The sequence below is a fragment of the Natator depressus genome, chromosome 1 (genome assembly GCF_965152275.1).
Source record: "Natator depressus isolate rNatDep1 chromosome 1, rNatDep2.hap1, whole genome shotgun sequence".
Classification (NCBI taxonomy): Eukaryota; Metazoa; Chordata; order Testudines; family Cheloniidae; genus Natator; species Natator depressus.
In genome coordinates this window covers 172,230,030-172,247,820 of record NC_134234.1, presented here as the reverse complement: position 1 = coordinate 172,247,820, position 17,791 = coordinate 172,230,030, and the positions used below count along the sequence as shown (strand labels likewise).

The 17,791-nt window shown below is 40.9% G+C and overlaps 1 protein-coding gene across 3 annotated transcripts in view; it reads left to right on the top strand.

Moving 5' to 3' along the window:
• The window catches only part of CHODL (chondrolectin), a 44,962-nt gene extending 27,443 nt beyond the window's left edge, over window positions 1–17,519 (top strand). Inside the window, exons 2-8 of one of the 3 annotated variants that reach the window (XM_074946810.1) lie at window positions 5,441–5,753; window positions 6,549–6,706; window positions 9,680–9,727; window positions 10,149–10,232; window positions 13,622–13,724; window positions 15,714–15,792; window positions 17,144–17,277. In XM_074946810.1, the coding sequence (XP_074802911.1) occupies window positions 5,441–5,753; window positions 6,549–6,706; window positions 9,680–9,727; window positions 10,149–10,232; window positions 13,622–13,724; window positions 15,714–15,792; window positions 17,144–17,146 (788 nt within the window). In that variant the 3' untranslated portion in view covers window positions 17,147–17,277. Of the gene's footprint in view, window positions 1–5,440; window positions 5,754–6,548; window positions 6,707–9,679; window positions 9,728–10,148; window positions 10,233–13,621; window positions 13,725–15,713; window positions 15,793–17,143 lie in introns of all 3 variants that reach the window. The other 2 variants (XM_074946804.1, XM_074946814.1) reach the window with 2 other exon arrangements.
• Window positions 17,520–17,791: the final 272 nt, after the last annotated feature.

Genomic DNA, 17,791 nt, shown 5'->3' with positions numbered 1-17,791 from the left:
CTTCTGATTTCAGGTGTTTCATTTGCATATGAGGGGTTGGATCCCAAAACATGCCACTTACAGCTATTCACAGACTTTTTCCTCTGTGATGTTCTATAGATACTGTGCCTCGGGAATAGCTATTAGCCTGATATTCTAAGGAACAAAACCTATGCCTTTTGCCACAGTTATGGAAGCTACCAGATGAAGTAGAGGTCACTTTAAAAACTGACTGAGTTAAACCAGTGCATACTCCAGTGTGGACACGCATATTGACTAAAGTAATACAAACTGGGTTTAAAATTGGCCTAAGTGTGTCCACGCACAAGGTTGCATGGGTTTAACTAAATGGGTTTAGAAATCTCATGGTTAGTTAAACCTGTGCAACTTTGTGTGTAGAAAAGGTCTGAAGAGCCTGCACATTCCTTTATATTTTGCACACCAGCTCCAAGGAGGCTCACTCTGCAACGCAGTACAATAGCCTCTGCGGAAGGAGAGGTTCAGTGTATCCATCCCGATATGGATCCACTTAGGTTTCACAAACTGGGGACACAGCAATAAGGGCTGCAGTAGCATCTCCAGAGAGTCGCCACTGTTGTTCCATGGCCTGGGATGGCCCTCTCCCCATCACGACCCTCAGGAAGCACCCCCTATGTGTCAAGCCTGGCTGCTCCAGCTTGATAAGGGGGATGCCTTTGACCTTAAGTGATGAAAAGTAACTCTCATGAAATCATGATCATGAGTAATCTCTCATCACCAATACACCTCCTATTAAAGTCTCATAGACTTTAAGGCCAGAAGGGACCATCATGATCATCTAGTCTGACCTGCACATTGCACAGAGCCTCACCCATCCCTGCAGCAGTAGGCCCATAACCTCTGACTGAGTTACTGATGCCCTGAAATCTTGATTTAAATATTTCAAGTTAAAGAGAATTCACCGTTTACTCTAGCTCAAACCAGCAAGTGACGCATGCCCCATCTGCAGAGGAAGTTGAAAAACCCTTTCTTTCAATGTGACTTTACAAAATACTGTAATTCATCCCTTCCTGACCCCAAATATGGTGATCAGTTAGACCCTGAGCATGTTGGCAAAACCCCACCAGCCAAACCCTGGAAAGGGTTCTCTGTAGCAACTCAGAGCCCTAGCTCTCTACTGTATCATCTGTGGCCATTGGAGATATTTGCTAATAGTTGTAGTGGATGGGCCATATGCCATTGTAGGGATCCTCATCATACCATCCCCTCCATAAATTTATCAATCTCACTCTTAAAACAAGCTAGGTTTTTTGCACCCACTACTCTCCTTGCGAAGGCTTTTCCAGAACTTCCCTCCACTGATGGTTAGAAACCTTTTTTCTAATTTCAAGCCTAAGCTTTTTGATGGCCAGTTTACATCCATTAGTTCTTGTGCCAACATTGGTCCTTAACTGAAATAACTCCTCTTCCTCTCTGGTGTTGATTCCTTTGATGTATTTATAGATAGCAATCATATCTCCACCCAGCCTCCATTCTGTTAGGCTAAACAAGACAATCTCCTTAAGTCCCCTCTCATAAGGTAGGGTCTCCATTTCTCTGACCATCCTAGCAGCTCTTCTCTGCATCCGAATTCACTGTCTTAAACATGGGAGACCACAAATGCACACAGTATTTCAGAACAGGTCTCACCAGTGCCTTATATAATGGTAATAACACGTTCCTAGCTCTACTGGAAATACCTCGCCTGATGCATCCTTGGATTGCATTAGCCTTTTTCATGGCTGCATCACATGAGCAGCTGATAGTCATCCTGTAGTAGACCAATACACCCAGATCTTTCTCCTCCTCTGCAGCTTCCAACTGATACATCCCAAACATATAGCAAACATTCTTGTGGTTAGTACCTAAGTGCATGACCTTGCACTTTGCATTATTAAAAGTCATTCCATTTCTGCTACTCCAGTTTTCAAGGTCATCCAAATCTTCCTGTACGATATTCTTCCTTTTTCCATATGATAGTCAGGTCCTTCTCCATATTGGCAATACCTCCCAACTTGGTGTCATCCACAAATTTTATTAGCAAATCCCACTTTTTGTGACAAGGTCATTGATGAAAATGTTAAATAAGATTGGTCTCAAGATGGATGCCTGAGGAACTCCACAAGTAATCTCCCTCCAGCCTGACAGTTCATCTTTCAGTATAACCCACTGTGGCCTTCCCTTTAAGCAGTTCCTTACCCATCTTTTGATTCTGATATTAATCCCCATTTTCTCCAGTTTGACTAATAATTTCCCATGTGGAACTGTATCAACTGCTTTACTGAGCAGATTAGATCTATTGCATTTCCTTTGTCTAAGCAATATCCCAGTAGAGCCTTTTTTACCTTACTTTCCAAAGTGATTGGTACCCAAACAGATTCTGTTTCATTCATTCCATCACTTCTGATTTCTTTACAGTCTGCCTCATCATTAATATACAATGCTACTCTACCATCTTTATCTTTATTTCTGTCTTTCCTGAACAATACATACCCTTCAATACCTGTATTCTATTCAGGACTACTATTCCACTATGTGTCCGTTATCCCTATAATAGCTGGTTTTACTTCCTGTACTAGTAGTTCTTGTTCCTCCATTTTGTTACCCAGGCTCCTTGCATTGGTGTGCAGACATCTTAGTTTCTGTTTGGCTTCACCCACATTTCTCACCCTATTAGGTACAGTCATTTCACGGCCAGTATCACCTACGTGTCTGTTACTCTCATTGGTATTGGCACCATCTTTCCTCTTGATGTCCAATCTCCTACCCTCTGTTGTTTCTTTTTTTAATGCTGTATCCTCTCTTACTTGATTTTCTTCCCATTCAATGTTAGAGGCATGGCAATTACATGAGCATCTCCCAACTGTCTCCCCAAATTCCTAGTTGAAAGCTCTTTTAATCAGTTGTGACAACCTCCATACCAAAAGTCTATTTCCCTCCCTACATAGGTGGAGTCCATCCTGTGAGAAAAGTCTTCTGTCCATCATTGCCTCCTAGTTGTTGAACATCCCAAAGCCCTCCTTATAGCACCACTGCCTGAGCCATCTGTTGATGATCATAGTCTTGTCTTGTCTTCTACTCTCCTCCTCTAGAGACAGAATCCCACCGAATATCACTTGAGCCTCCAGACTGGACCTCTGGAGTCATGTGCAGAATCTGGGAGGCATTGTTAGAGCAAGTCCAGTGAGAATTTCTGTCCCCCAACTCTTGAGGAAGCTGTCTTCTTGCAGGGTTGTCTGTGTAGTATGTGGAGCTGGCATCAGCCTGGCCTTAGATTAGAGCAGGGGTCTCAAACTCAAATGATCATGAGGGCCACATGAGGACTAGTGCATCACTGACACCCCCCCTTGCTTCCCCCATCCCCGCCCCCATTCCACCCCTTCCATGAGGCCCCGCCTCGTCCCACCCCTTCTCCCTACTGAATTTCAAATGCCTGCTTCAAACAATGGAAGTATTAGGGCTTTTCAAGAAAGGTCACAAGAATAATTTATAATGTAAAGAGGTAGGCAAACTAAATATAAGGGTCATCCCTACTCACTTAATGGAGGGAAATCAGACCCACTGTGTACTCACTTTACAACACAGAGGAGCCACATTTGTTTTTCTTTGAAAATCTGTAGCAATGGGAGTTACCTTTGGATTTAGCTAGGATGGATTGGATCATACTAACTATTGCTTAATGCAACTTGAATACAGTTCTGGCCGTTAGCCAGAAGTTCCAAGAATTATGCTGTATAAACCTTTAAATGGAGACAAGCAGCTACTATGAAGTGTGCAAATACAATGTGCTTATGTGAATTAAGAATAACTTAATGGAGGGAAATCAGATCCACTGTGTACTCACTCTTTCATGAAGACCTACTTTTGTTATTTCTTGTTTTGTCATTCTCTTAATATCGTATAAAGGCCATTTTGATTGAAAGAATATGGTTACACTTTGTGTATGGAAAAACATTTAGGGAAAATTAAATTTAAGTTGCATGATGATGTTTCTGCGTCCTAATTACAAAAAATATACATTTATCAAGCTAAATAGGATAAAACTTGTTCAGATATAAAGTCACTGGGGTGTTTACCTAGATCTGTTAACATTTATTATGGTTAAAAATTAGTATAAAAAGAGGTGGATTTTTTCAAGTAAAAATAATCATTTATGCTCCTCTTCAACAAATATGGCTTATGAACAGCTTATTTTTACAGGTTTAATGGTAAAATTGTTTTCTGCTTGTGTTCAAACAGTCTAGATAATTATAGTAATTTCTTATTACTTCTTTAAGGCCTTTGTTAACTTTACAAAATGCTGTCATTTGCACATTTTCTATGTTGGCATTGGAACAGAAAAGAAAAATGATTCTTTAAAAAGAGGCTTTTAGTTAGTCCAACAATGAGAAGTCTAAAAGAAATTGTGTGAAGTTTTAAGATAAAAGCGAGATGACTATACATACAGCGGGTACATTTTTAAAAATGAATGGGCTTCAGCAGCACTCACCACATTATATATACAGCTGACACCACTGATTTGCTCTGATTCCAATCATTTGTCATTTTAGATTCAAAGCATAAGTTCTAAAGCAGGTCAATAGCAAATAGAGTATGGTAAGCACACATTTCAAGTGCTTTTGGAAGAAAGTAAATATATAATAAGTGCAGTTTCACTTTCTTTACCTTTCAGTTTCATTAAAAAAAAGAGCCATTCGATTGTTTGGTTTGATCCTTTAAACAGATTTATCAAACTGAAGTTTAAGTAAATATTTGTGTGAACACATTAGATTTGATGCTTTCTGAAAATATTTTGATTATATTGTTCTGCTTGGCTATGTATTGTTATGGTCTCAGGTGCCGTCTGTAGTTTACATTGACTGCATCGAACATGCTTGGACATAGGGTAAAACTATAAATACTGGAGAATCCAACCAAGCAGGAACCAACTGACCCAAGAAACTCATGACCTCCTTTTGACCCTGGAAATTTAGAGCCTAATTTTGTGCCTATTAAAGGCAAATAGAGTTTTGCCATTCATGCCAATAGAAGTGGGATTGGTCCCATATACAGTATTTAAAAAAACAACAACAAAGACTACTTTTTAGGAAGGGGCCCAACCCTGCAGTCCTTAAGCAGGGAAAATTCCCATAGTTGCGAAAGGGATTCTCAATGGTTTTGATGGGACTTTCACCTGCTTAGGGATTTTAGGACAGGGACCAAGATGTGCATGACACCAGCAGTGTTAAAATTGGAGATAGGGGGTTCAGCAACATTAACCCAATCAAAATAAAGCATGGCTTCCTTCCGCACGTGGCAAGGAGAAATGTTATTCATCTTCTTTGTCACTGCATTTATACTGAACTATATTTTTTCAGTGATTACTTTTCATTTGTATTCTCTAGCTGATGCTGTGTGTGTATCTATCTATCTATCTATCTAGCTATATATATATATATTTCAGGTCAAAAAGTGTGTTACGGAGATTTCAAGCATCCCTGTTACAAGATAGCCTACTTCCAGGACTTGTCAAGACGTGTGGGCTTTCAGGAGGCCCACCATGCCTGTGAAATCGATGGTGGTGTGCTTTTAAGTCTGGAAAATGAAACTGAACAGAAGCTCATAGAAAACATGTTACAAAACCTCACCAAGTCAGGCTCTGGAATTTCGGACGGTGACTTCTGGATCGGATTGTGGAGAAGCGGAGAGGGGCAAGCAATATCAAGTGCTTGCCCTGAGCTCTACCAATGGACTGATGGAACTGTTTCATCATTCAGGTAAAAGTCTGGGAGATTGCCTATAGTTTAAAGGGTTTATGGAGGGAAACACAGTGTGTGTAGCACTCAAAAAAGTAAAATGTTTTGTGAATTTAAGCATATAGAAAAGTTGTTCAGTGGGGCTAATAACAAAGGGGAGGCTGAGCCAATGGATTTGCACTTGGAGATGTGGAAGGATGAAGTGCTGTCTCTGTGGCATGTTTGTCTCAGCCCCCCGCCCCCAGCTTCATAGAAGTAAGGGCTCCACAGGATTCCAGCTCTGTGGACTTGAAAGGAGTGGGGGTGCAGGGCGGGGGGCAGAAAATGGCAACCAAACTCTGCTGGATTCTGGCCCCCAAACCAGAAGGCCAACAGCTGAGTAAATTAGTGCAGACTGTTTAGAGTAACTCACTCTGCCCACACCTCAGATTTTGGAAATCCCATTAGATTTCCTGGTTCAGCTAAAGACTAGTAGAACAAATGGCAAAATTCAGGAGCCATAATCTGCAGGGCGTCTGTGGGTAGGTGGCAGGGGAAGCAGGCATCAGAAGGGAGGGAAGGAACATCTGCATGGATGCTCCTTAACTGCAGGAAGATGCTCCAAGATCTGCAAGACTGGTAGTAGACCCCCCACTCCGTTCCATGCAGGAGAGGGGGGAAATGCAGCTTATTCTGCTTTAAGGGACAATGGAGCCTATGTACTATAACCGTCGCTAGACTATGGCATTTCTGGATGCTTGCAAATGGTTCCATTAGATGATAAGGTGGGCCTTTTATCTGCAATTTTTGAACATTTTGATTTATATGCACGGCTAGAAACTGGTATACGGATGAGCCTTCCTGTGGAAGTGAAGCTTGTGTTGTGATGTATCATCAACCAACTGCAAACCCTGGTCTAGGGGGGGCTTACCTTTACCAGTGGAACGATGATAGATGCAACATGAAGCACAATTTTATCTGCAAGTATAGTCCAGGTAAGAAAAAGCTAAAGTCAGATTTCATATGTGGTATATGTTAACAGAAAAGGCACTGCTTTGGCAGAAAATGTTGGGGATTTTGGGATCCTCAACATTTTGCAGAAAACTGTACTGAAAGAACTTGAGAAGTGGATGAAATGAATTGGCCAATGTTTTCATGTGAAATATTGCCAAAATATTTTCACCACTTTCAGGTAACACTAGTTCTCGCCCTTTAAGCTCTGTCACTGACTTTCTGTGAGGTCTTGGAAATGTCACTTAACTTATCTGTCCCTCACTTTCCCCATCTGTAAAATGAATACAGGTAAATGGAGATCAGGAAGGTTCAGCGCAACAGGAAGAAAATTACACACACACGCGCGCACACAGAGAGAGAGAGAGAGAGAGTCCAGTTCAGATGAGGACACAAGAGGCCAGGGATTTTTCAGTTTGGCTTAACTTCCAGAAATGACATGGGAATCTTTTCTGGGTCCTGCATATACCAGTTGTGGAGACTTAAAACTGGACAGCCAGAACAAGGAAATTGGAAGCAAGCTTGAAGTTGAGGCTATAACTTTAGTTATCGTAGTTATGCTTGGCAGTAGATAAACACCATGTCTCTTACCAGGATTATGGTACTCAAAGCATTACTGAGTCTTAAATTGTCCACTGTGGCCACAAAGAGAACATACAAATACCAGGATAAATTTAGCCAAACTGCATACAAAAAACAAACAGGTTGTAAACCAGCCTCATCAAAGCCAGTCTGCATGTAAAACCCCACACTGAACCACAGTTTCAGTTGCATAATCTGAACCTGCAGAGATTCCCATCCAATAGCTTCCTACACAATCAACCTCTAACCACAAAAGTGACAAGATGTCTATTACAAACTAGAATGTTTTACACATTACAGACCGTAAATCTCAACAGTCTGCATGCAGATTAAGGTGACTGTTTCAATCTCAGCGAGATTTACAAATTTAGAAAAATCAGAGTAGGAGAACCAATTGATCTCCATTCCTCAAACTTCCTCCTTCTGAAGTACTTAAACATGTCTTGTTTTTTCATCTTTGTGATGGAGCTACTGAAATTCATGCTGTGAGTAAAGTTCTGTGACTCATTAGGCAATGAGGCTTGTCTACACTACCCACCAGATCGGCGGGCAGCCATCAACCCAGTGGGGGTCGATTTATCGTGTCTAGCATAGACGTGATAAATCAACCGCTGAACATTCTCCTGTCAACTCCAGTACTCCATCAGAACGAGAAGTGCAAGCGGAGTCAAAGGGAGAGCGTCAGCTGTCAACTTACCACAGTGAAGACACCGCAGTAAGTAGATCTAAGTATGTCGACTTCAGCTATGCTATTCACGGAGCTGAAGTTGTGTATCTTAGATCGACCCTGAGTGGTAGTGTAGACAAGCCCTTACTCAGCCAGCCTCCAGGCCTAATCTGCATATGTTCACTTGCAATTTTTTTGTTTTCTATCTAAGTAATATCTTCAGTGGGGGGCGGGGGGAGATGAGGGACCTCCCTTGATTATGTTTAATGTCACAGTACTAGCTGTGGGTTTGAATCTCATTCACCTTGAAAGGATGTTGATCTTAATTATATAATGGTAGCTATAACCACATTTAGTTTGAGCCAACTCCTCCTGCATCTTGATTTTCAGATCAAATTAAAAATTAATCCACCCTTTTATGTTCCAGAATTAGCTACTTCTAGAAGCAATAGTTTCTAGTATTTTGACATTTTTCTCCAAGCCATGTCCCAATGTAACCAGTTTTTATTGGAGAAGCTGAAGTAATTGTAGTAGATTTTGTTACCTCTTTGAACTCTGAGCATTACTGTTTTGAGCTAAAGACCAGTAATACAACTGGTGTTCATAATCTTATGGCATGGGAATGGTATCCAAATAACCATAAAAAGAAAAGAAGGACTTCTGGCACCTTAGAGACTAACCAATTTATTTGAGCATAAGCTTTCGTGAACTACAGCTCACTTCATCGGATGCATTCGATGAAGTGAGCTGTAGCTCATGAAAGCTTATGCTCAAATAAATTGGTTAGTCTCTAAGGTGCCACAAGTCCTCCTTTTCTTTTTGCGGATACAGACTAACATGACTGCTACTCTGAAAACTGTCAAATAACCATACAAATTCTACTTCTGTGATCATCCTCTCCATTCAAAATAATTTCAATAATCTATGGAATCCTTTAGACATACATAACCCTACTCTCCCATTTCTACATCCTAACTGGCCTTTGCTGCATGTCTTATAGTTATAGTTTCCAACTGGCTATTTATCATTAGAAATGGAACATTATCTTCCTCTTCTGCAATGATTGCATTTCCTTACCATCCAATTTCTAATCGTTCCCTGATGTATCCTTTTTTGATTTTAGGGATGTCTGTAGCGAAAAAACAAACAAACAAAAAACCCCTTGATATCTGCCCTCAAAACATCTAGTTCATACTTCTTATTGCTCCACAGCTAATTTTTTGATAATCATCTTGGAAATAAGAAAAGGTTTCTTTAGCCCACACTATTAAGACAACTGCCCATTTTAGTATGTTCTAGGGTCCTCTAACTATCAGAGAAGTGAGATGTTAAGAAAAGTTGTATTCAAATTAAATCTGACACAAGAAAAGGGTGGGATTCAATTATTCATCCAACAAACTAGTAAATTCCACCAGAAAAAAATGGGTTTAAGGCTAAACTGCAGCATTCCTATTTATCTAGATTTGTACAGAAGTATGAACTAGAAGTAGTTTGATACCAACTCTTAACTTGAATGTTTTGTGTCAAACATTCTTCAGAAAGGTGCTTGCCAAATATTGAAATATGAAGTTAAAGAACTCTGCAATAATTGTGCTTTTTAATGAACATGGGGGTGTAGTTTTGAGCTGTGGTACTAGGTGTAAAACAATGTAAAAGATGTCTGTTTTATTACTCTTACTCTTTCATTGTCAAACTATTGATTCAACAGATAATGTCCTAGAAAAAGAACTAGGCGACAGAGCAGAGACAGATTATGGTAAGAAACTTTAAAAAAACTTTTAGCTTGAGTTGTAATGGTAAAGACATAATCTCATGAATCATTTACAGGCTCCAGGAAAAGTTACATAGTTTTTTATTTTTTTAAACAGACTTGTGTTAGTAGTGGAACATATTGAAAAAGAATCCTGCAGAGAGGAATATTTGCAGATGTAGTTGCAAACATATGGATGTAGTTCAAAACACTGCTGCTTTTAATTCCTATTCCATATTTAATCCTAACAATACACTAAAGTTCTGTAGACACATTTACTTCCAATAACTTATTCAATGCTGAAACAGTTCAGATAACAAATATGAATCTGTTTTAAACATAAAAAACTATGAACAGATGCTACCATATGCAATAACCTCTCTTTATACAGTTGCTATTTTTCTAATCTGTTTAACTTCTTTTTCAGAGGTTTTCCCATCAGTGGCAGCAGGAAAGCCTTATGATGAAAACAAACGAGAAGATAATTCTCATGTAATTGTTACTGAAACAGGTAATTTTTTCATAGTGTTTTAATGTTCAAAGTAAAATAGTAACAGAGGATGGATGGAATTAGATTAGATATGCAACTTCCCCTGTTCACGGGAATTGGACAGTTTATTCCTAAAAGCTCTGCTGAAAATATACCTGTAAGGGGTGGCACCCACTTCTCATGAGTGTCCCCTGGCCAGGTGCGTGTGCCTTCACTCTTTTAGTCTGCAGTGACCTTTGTCGGTGGTTTCTTAGGCAGGTTTTCAACACCTCAGCCCTCTGGCCAAGTCACACGTGCAATCTGTATGTGAAACAAAACGGACCCCTTCTGGTGTGTACAATCCACCAGGGGCCTATCCCAGTATGCCTCCATTGGTATCTCTGTAGCCCTCCCTAGGCTCAGTCTTTAAATAGTCCCGGCCCTGGTATGGGGCCAGACCCCCCAGGGCTTCCTCCCTGGAACCATTGTCCTCCTGCAGCCCTCCCTGGGCTCAGTCCTTAATCAGTCCGGCAGCCCCTTCTGGGCTAGCCTCAAATAGTCCCTCAATCCTGGTATGGGGCCATGACCCCAGGGCTTCCTGAACTTTTCACCCTTTCTGGCCCCAGCTGTTTTTCTATCTTCAGTCCCAGCAGCCAGCCAGGAGCTCCCTCTTGCTCCCTGGTCCTTGCTAGCAACTGATCTGTCCATGGTACTGCTGCTCCTTCAGCCAGACAGGAACACAGTCCTCATTCCTTCAGCTCCAGGCAACAACTACCTGACTCTGGCTCTGCAGCTCCTTTTGTATCACCCTCCTGGGCCATGATTGGCTGCTTCCTGCAGCCTCTCTCGTTGGCTGCTTCTCTCCCCCACTCCACAGCCTCTCTAGGCCAGTTGGAGGACTCAACTCCTCTCTGAGATGGAGTGTGGTAGCACCTGGAGGCCTTCAGCAAGGGCCCTCTGGGCCTAGTCCACCCCATCACAATACTCTTGACTAATAATCCAAGACTTCTGATCAGTTTCTTTTAGTTGTTCTTGCAGGAATCAATGGCTATGATTAGCTTTCTGGGAGGGAATACTCAACTATTTCAAATATTGCTACTGTGTCTTCAGCCCTGCAATTGGATCTGCATGAACCTGGATCAGACCTTTGCACCTCACCAGTGCCCCACTGAACTCAGTGGATCTCTACCAGGGCACAAGGTTCTGCCGTTGTGGATCTGATTACAGGATCAGGCCGCAAATATCTCTGATAGAGTCAAGGCCAGCAATGTGTAAAATGGTCTAACACAAACATAAGACACTTTGTTTTCTCTTTTAAAACTGAATTTTAGTGCTCACAAAAGGTGCCAGACTGATAGTTCTAGGGACTGAAGTGTTGTTTTATCTACCCAATAGCCCCATGGTAAAGCAAGGTTCCCCATGTACCCCAACCCCTATCTGGAGGGATCATCTCTAGGATGAGAGCATCTGAGAAACTGCCAAGAAAAGTTCCTACTGTGGTGGTGTTTTTTGGGATGGGGCCATCTACCCACTAAGAACTGCTCAGAGACCCACCAATTCATTTAATTTAAGGGTTGATATTCTGCATGGTTCCAAGCAATTCTTGAGAGGTGCTAAGTTCCCTCAACTCTCACAAAAGTCAGTGGGCATTGAGGGCACACAACATCTCTCTGGAGCAGCTCAACATCTGGCTCACTGAACAGCTGAAAGATGGCATTAACTTTCCACTACTATCCATCTCAACTGGATTTGAATCAATTCCCTTGTTTGTGAATGCCCACATGTCCCATTACCAGCCCCCCCGTATACTTTTACATGAGTCAATGGACTATTTTGTTGCCATTGTTGTCATTTAAAAGAATAACATTTTATTTTAAAATGTCATCATTATTGTGCAGCTCTCTGAATATATAACGAGAATGCTAATAGGCCAAGGAAGAAAAAAAGAATCCTGAAAAATGCTAGATAATGGAGAGGTAAAACATGGGGCTTACAATGGTGCATGGGAAAGATAAGCAGCAGCAGCCGCAACCAACCGTGGATCTCCATTTGCACCTGCTTAGTTTCTCAGAGCAATTTTTCATCTGAGCACTCAAGGGCAGATGCTGTTGTTGTAAATAAATAAATAAATAAATAGGCACTATGCTTTTCAATGCATGACATACAAAGAGCCTGTATTTAACACTAGTGCTATGGTATATAGAAAGCCAAATTACGATTAACAAATAAACTGGCCTTAAACATTTGCTCTTGCAAGTGAAAGTATATTCAAAAATAGTCGGTAAGAAGTACAGTATCCAGAGTACGAGCTTGTGGGTCAGGTTTAGACAACTATGAGTACTTTATCTTATGTACGGTAATGAAATGTGGGTATAAACCTATTTAAAATGTAATCACAGTTTCTCTCTTGAACCTGGAAGCTGATCCTATTAAACATAGCTGAACAATGATGATTGCTTGTTACTACATGGTGGTCAGTAAGCAGCAGCATGTTAAGTTTATGGTGGCATATTAATGAAGGGGCAAAGGATGGTTCCTTCATTATACACACAACAGCTGTCTCTGGAGTCTAAACATCCTTCTTCTTGTGCCCACTGTAAGCATTAGGGTGGACAGGGCCTCACCTCTTCCTATATCAAAGGAGACTTAATGCTTCAGGAATTGTTTTTGTTCTTTAACTGCTATACTGAGAAAAGAAAAAAAGTTCAAATGACATAAGCGCAGCCTGTAACTTTTCAGTCTAGCCTGAGTAAGGAGTAATGTGCAGCTGTGCCGGTCCAGTAGCAGATCAGAGAACCAATGGGGACTCAGAGTCACAGTTCTGCCCCTGCTACATTGCTCTAAATTACTTCACCCCTTTTCATGGAGCAGCTTATTCCCAACTGAGTACCAAGGCAGCTACTGTGACCAGTAAGTAGCAGAGATGGATCCAGGGCTCCTGATACCCTCTACCTGTTCCTTTCCTTTCCAGAGTGGGTCAGATGAGTAGCCCCTGTTTTCCCCCTCTCAGCCAGAAAGAGACACAGTCATGAGGGCTGTAAAGGGGAATGGGGGTGGGGAGTGGACCTGGGACTTATGCCCTCTTACTTCCTTGCATGGCTGAATAAGAGCTGTGTCTATTCAGCCCATAGCATGTAATCAAGTGTACATTGCTACAATAGATGTATATTTTAGCTGCAGTGTAAGTATAATGAGATATTAATCTTATACTGAAAACTACAGTATGCACCTTCTGGACAGCTTTTGCATGAAATATTGGGGGCTTATTCTTATATTCCTAATACATTCATATCTTCCTTCTAAAATGGTTAGCAGTCTTTCTGCACAAGGAATTCCGAATTGAACTATGTGGGTGTACAGATAGATACAGTGAAATGGGACAGCATCTTTCAATGCAGTATGCACTAATGAGAGACTTTTTTTCCTTGTAGGTATAATTCCAAATTTAATTTATGTTGTTATACCAACCATACCACTGCTGTTGTTGATATTAGTGGCCTTTGGTACTTGCTGTTTCCAGATGCTACACAAAAGGTAAATACTTTCAATACACTGATATGAAATTGTCTTACAATGATGAATTCAGGTTTCCATTAGCAAGCTCTTCAAACATAAAGAATGCTTACATCTCTCCCCTGCTTCCTTCTTAGTTGTGCTGTATGCATCTTGTTGTCCCTGAAAATCCAAACAACTTATTTATATCTGACAGCTGAAAATTCATGTTCATGGCTTTTCACCAATGAAAAGGCTCTGGCCTAATGTAGATCCACAGATCCCTTAAGACACACTATGCTGCCATAAGGAATTTTTCCACTTCTAAGGAGGACAATTTTTTCTGCCCCTACTGTTGCAATTTTCCCTTACTTCCTCCAGCCTGATCACCATCTATATTAGAACTGGTCTCTTGGGAATGACATTGGGAAGCTTCACTGACATGGAGTATGCACAAGAAGCACCCCTCTCCCCCAACTTTCTGCACAAAGGGTGAATTCTTCCCGGCTGAATGGGCGTAAGTTGCTAGGAGAAAAACTTAAAGGGGTAGCAGCCTGATATGTCTTGATTCACTAGCCATCCAGGAAGAGCAAGAAAGACACTGCCAGAGCAGAAGAACTTTACAAAAACAAACATGTTTATGGACAGTGTAATTACCTGGATTCCAGCACTCAGCACTGAAATCACAGCAGCTAACATTTAAGAATGCATCTCTTTTGACAGTAGTAGTTAGCACTTTTGTAGCATATTGATTGGTGGTGGCGCCTCCCTCCTCCCAAGCACATACATATGACTGTGATGCTAGTACTTCATTGCTGGCACTCTTCTGCCCCTGAATGTCAGCTTTGGTGGGAGGGCAGGATCACTAACAACTCTGAGGACCCAGGGAATAGCCGATGGGAGAGTTTCAGCAGTAAAGTGGGGAGATGTTCCACGTGGGCTTTCTTTTAGATTTTTTAAAATTTGGAAGGCTTAATTTTCTGTGTTTTGGTGGGGTTCAGTTTTAATTCTTCCTTGTGAAACAGAAATCAAAATAAAAGATAAGCAATTTCTGAAAGTTAAAAAAACTATTGCCCCAAATGAGAAACAATCTCCTGATATTTATATAAACTATCACTGCGGTATTCCTTGGCATCACACAGTGATTTAGTAAACGTATCCCTCCAGGTGCATGAGGCCTACATTAGAATGTGTAAGGTATCCTAATGACGTGCACTTCCACACAAAGAAGTGGAAGATTTGCATTTCCCAGCCTCACCAATAGTAACGTGTCAGGCAAATCCATACCTCCATACAACCACTGTGATTCCAATGCTGACCAAAAGGGCCTTGGTAGATTCCATGAAGGTTGTGATGAAGGCCAGCCATCCATAACATTGTAAGGATTAGGAGATATATCTCACCTTGCATAACAGTGGGATTGGCCTTCTAGGTAAGTAGCATGGCAGGTACATTCATGATCTTTTTTTTTTTTAGCAGCTCATTCTACACTCTCCGCTACCATGCAAAGGGTTCTAAAAGGCTGAGTTCAGGCCTTGCCTATCTTTCCAGATAGACCATGCAAGAATGTGAGTGTGTGATGCGTAGCCCGCTGATGTCAATGGAAAGACTTGTTGACTTGAGTGGGTTTCAGATCATGACCCTGAAACTGTAATAATTCATCCAAGAAAAGGACTTTGCACTTTCCAAGAGCTAGAAAGAGCAGAGCACAAGAAGTTGGGAACTCCAGTGCTTTATATGAGGAGTTCTACCATGAAAGGAAGTTCCCAACTTACAAATGAGTCTCTTCTTCCCCCTTTTTTCTTTTGTGGGCTTTCATGGGAGGATGACCTTTCCTCTGAAAGGTTAGCTTGCTGTGGAGCCATAACCCATGGCCTTCCAGGACTTGCTTAGCTTGGAAGAACATGGGCAGTTTTGGATGGTTTGGGCTCTTCCAGGGTAGCGGTAAAGGGAAGCAGAGCATCTCTCCTGTAATTAGTAGCAACACTCAGCTCATTCATGCTTAGATGCTCTCCTTTTCCTTTCTTCCAGGGAAGCAAGGAGAAACTGCTTCACAGACCCATCTCCATTATCATCTGAATGCCTTGCAGAAAGTTTAAATTCCAACCTGGTATATGTCTCAGTTTCTATGATTGTATTTCACAGTCAAAGCAACAATTCCAGACAATATCCTCAAACTATTTACTGCTCCTTACTTAACATTGTTTGCAGAAATTGCATGCAGAGTCAGATCCTCTGCTGGTGTCAATAGTCACAGTTTCATGGAACCCATTGAAGATATACAGCAGCTGAGGTTCTGATCCATGGTATTTAGATATGTTGTACTGTAGAGTGCATATTTTTAACTGTTTTTTGGTTAGATGACTTTCCATTCAGGGTACCGCAGACATAAATGAACAAAATGGGCTGGATTCACTAGTGTAAAACTGGAGTAAAGCTTGGAAGAATACAGCCCAGCTCCAAAACCCACTGAAGTAAATGGGAATCTTTTCAATTACTCCAATTACCCCCCTCCCCTTTGGGAAAAAATAAAAAACTGAAATATTTTGTCTGGGAACCAAAGCATTTGGATTTTGAACTGCTGCCACGGTGTAACATAGGCATTGTAGTTTGCTCCTATTCTCCTGTAAAATCTGGGCTTCCTGATCTGATATAATCTCCCAGGATGTACTATTTCCCCCTCAGGGGTGAGGGGAAGTGGTGCATCATGTCAGTTGCATGGTTGAGGTGCATCCTGGAAGTCCCAGCCCCAGTAGATCATGCAAGATGAAGTCCGGCTGGGGATCCCAGCCCACAGAAAAAAATGGGAACATGAGGTACTGTGGCGACATTTCAGAATTAACTTTTTCAGACTTCCGTTTTTTGATGAAAAATATTTTTTTCCTGTAGAAAGTAAACACTTTTTATTACTCAATACCCCAATTTTCCAGGAAAAACCAATGTTGTTGGAAATTTTTTTGACCAGCCATAATTAGGACTTTTCTACTGTGGTCAGTTCATCGTTAAGGGTCTTCTCCAATGCCCATTGATTTCAGTAGAAAATGGATTAAGTCGTAAGGGAAAGATTTTATCCTACTTGTTCATGTGGAATAAAACCTTGCCACTGGGACTGCTGTCAGCATAAGGTACTGCTCAGCATAAGGAAGGGTGGCAAAATATGAACCTAAACAATATAGTACAGCATGGACAATCTAAGTCTACAGGGAGACAAAATAATTTACCCTCCTTTCAAATATAATTTAGTGGTTTCTTTGCCTTTGCTGATCACTGTAGTGATGCATTTAGGCAGAGCTTGTGTATAACTTTATTGTAGGAGGAGAAACTACATTAAATCAATAACAGAGGCAACTCTGAATTAATGGATGGATGCAAGTCTGACATACCCTGACCTAGCCGCATCCTAAATCTGAGCCACAGGGGGATCAAATTAATTGAAATTATTTTATATTTCTATTTTTTAGTAAAGGAAGAACAAAAACCAGCCCAAACCAGTCCACATTATGGATTTCAAAGAACCCCAGGAAGGACAGTACCATGGAGGTATAACAATTTAATGACTGAAAACAAAGCAAAAACAATATTTGACAGTCGGGCTCCATTATAATGTCATCTCAGCACATTAGCTTGGAATGGCTTGAGATTGCAATGGATCAGCAAGATGAACTGTAAGCTCCCCCTTGAGGCAACTATTCCAATCATTTTTGTATGTAACATTTGATTATTAATTAAATGAAACATGTGATGCTAAATAAAGAAAGAGGATGTGTCTATTTTGCTAAGGGAAGTAACTCGGCTACAGCTGAGCAATGGAAGGGACAACGCATTTGAGGTTTATAGGCGGAAATATCTACAATATGTGTCAGTTTTAAAATTGTTTGTAGTAATCATTACATTTTTGTTTCTTGTAGTCCCTCATACATTCCACTTTAGTTGGTGTACTGTAAATTGAATGGACATAAATTTACAGTGTAACAAAATAATTTATCTTTGCATAAATATTTGATATAAATGGATTGCTCAGTTATTTATTTGCACATTTTTCAAGACTGCTCTTGATTCTTTAGGCACAGAATTTATTTTTATCCTGTAGCTCAGAGACAGTTTCCAAT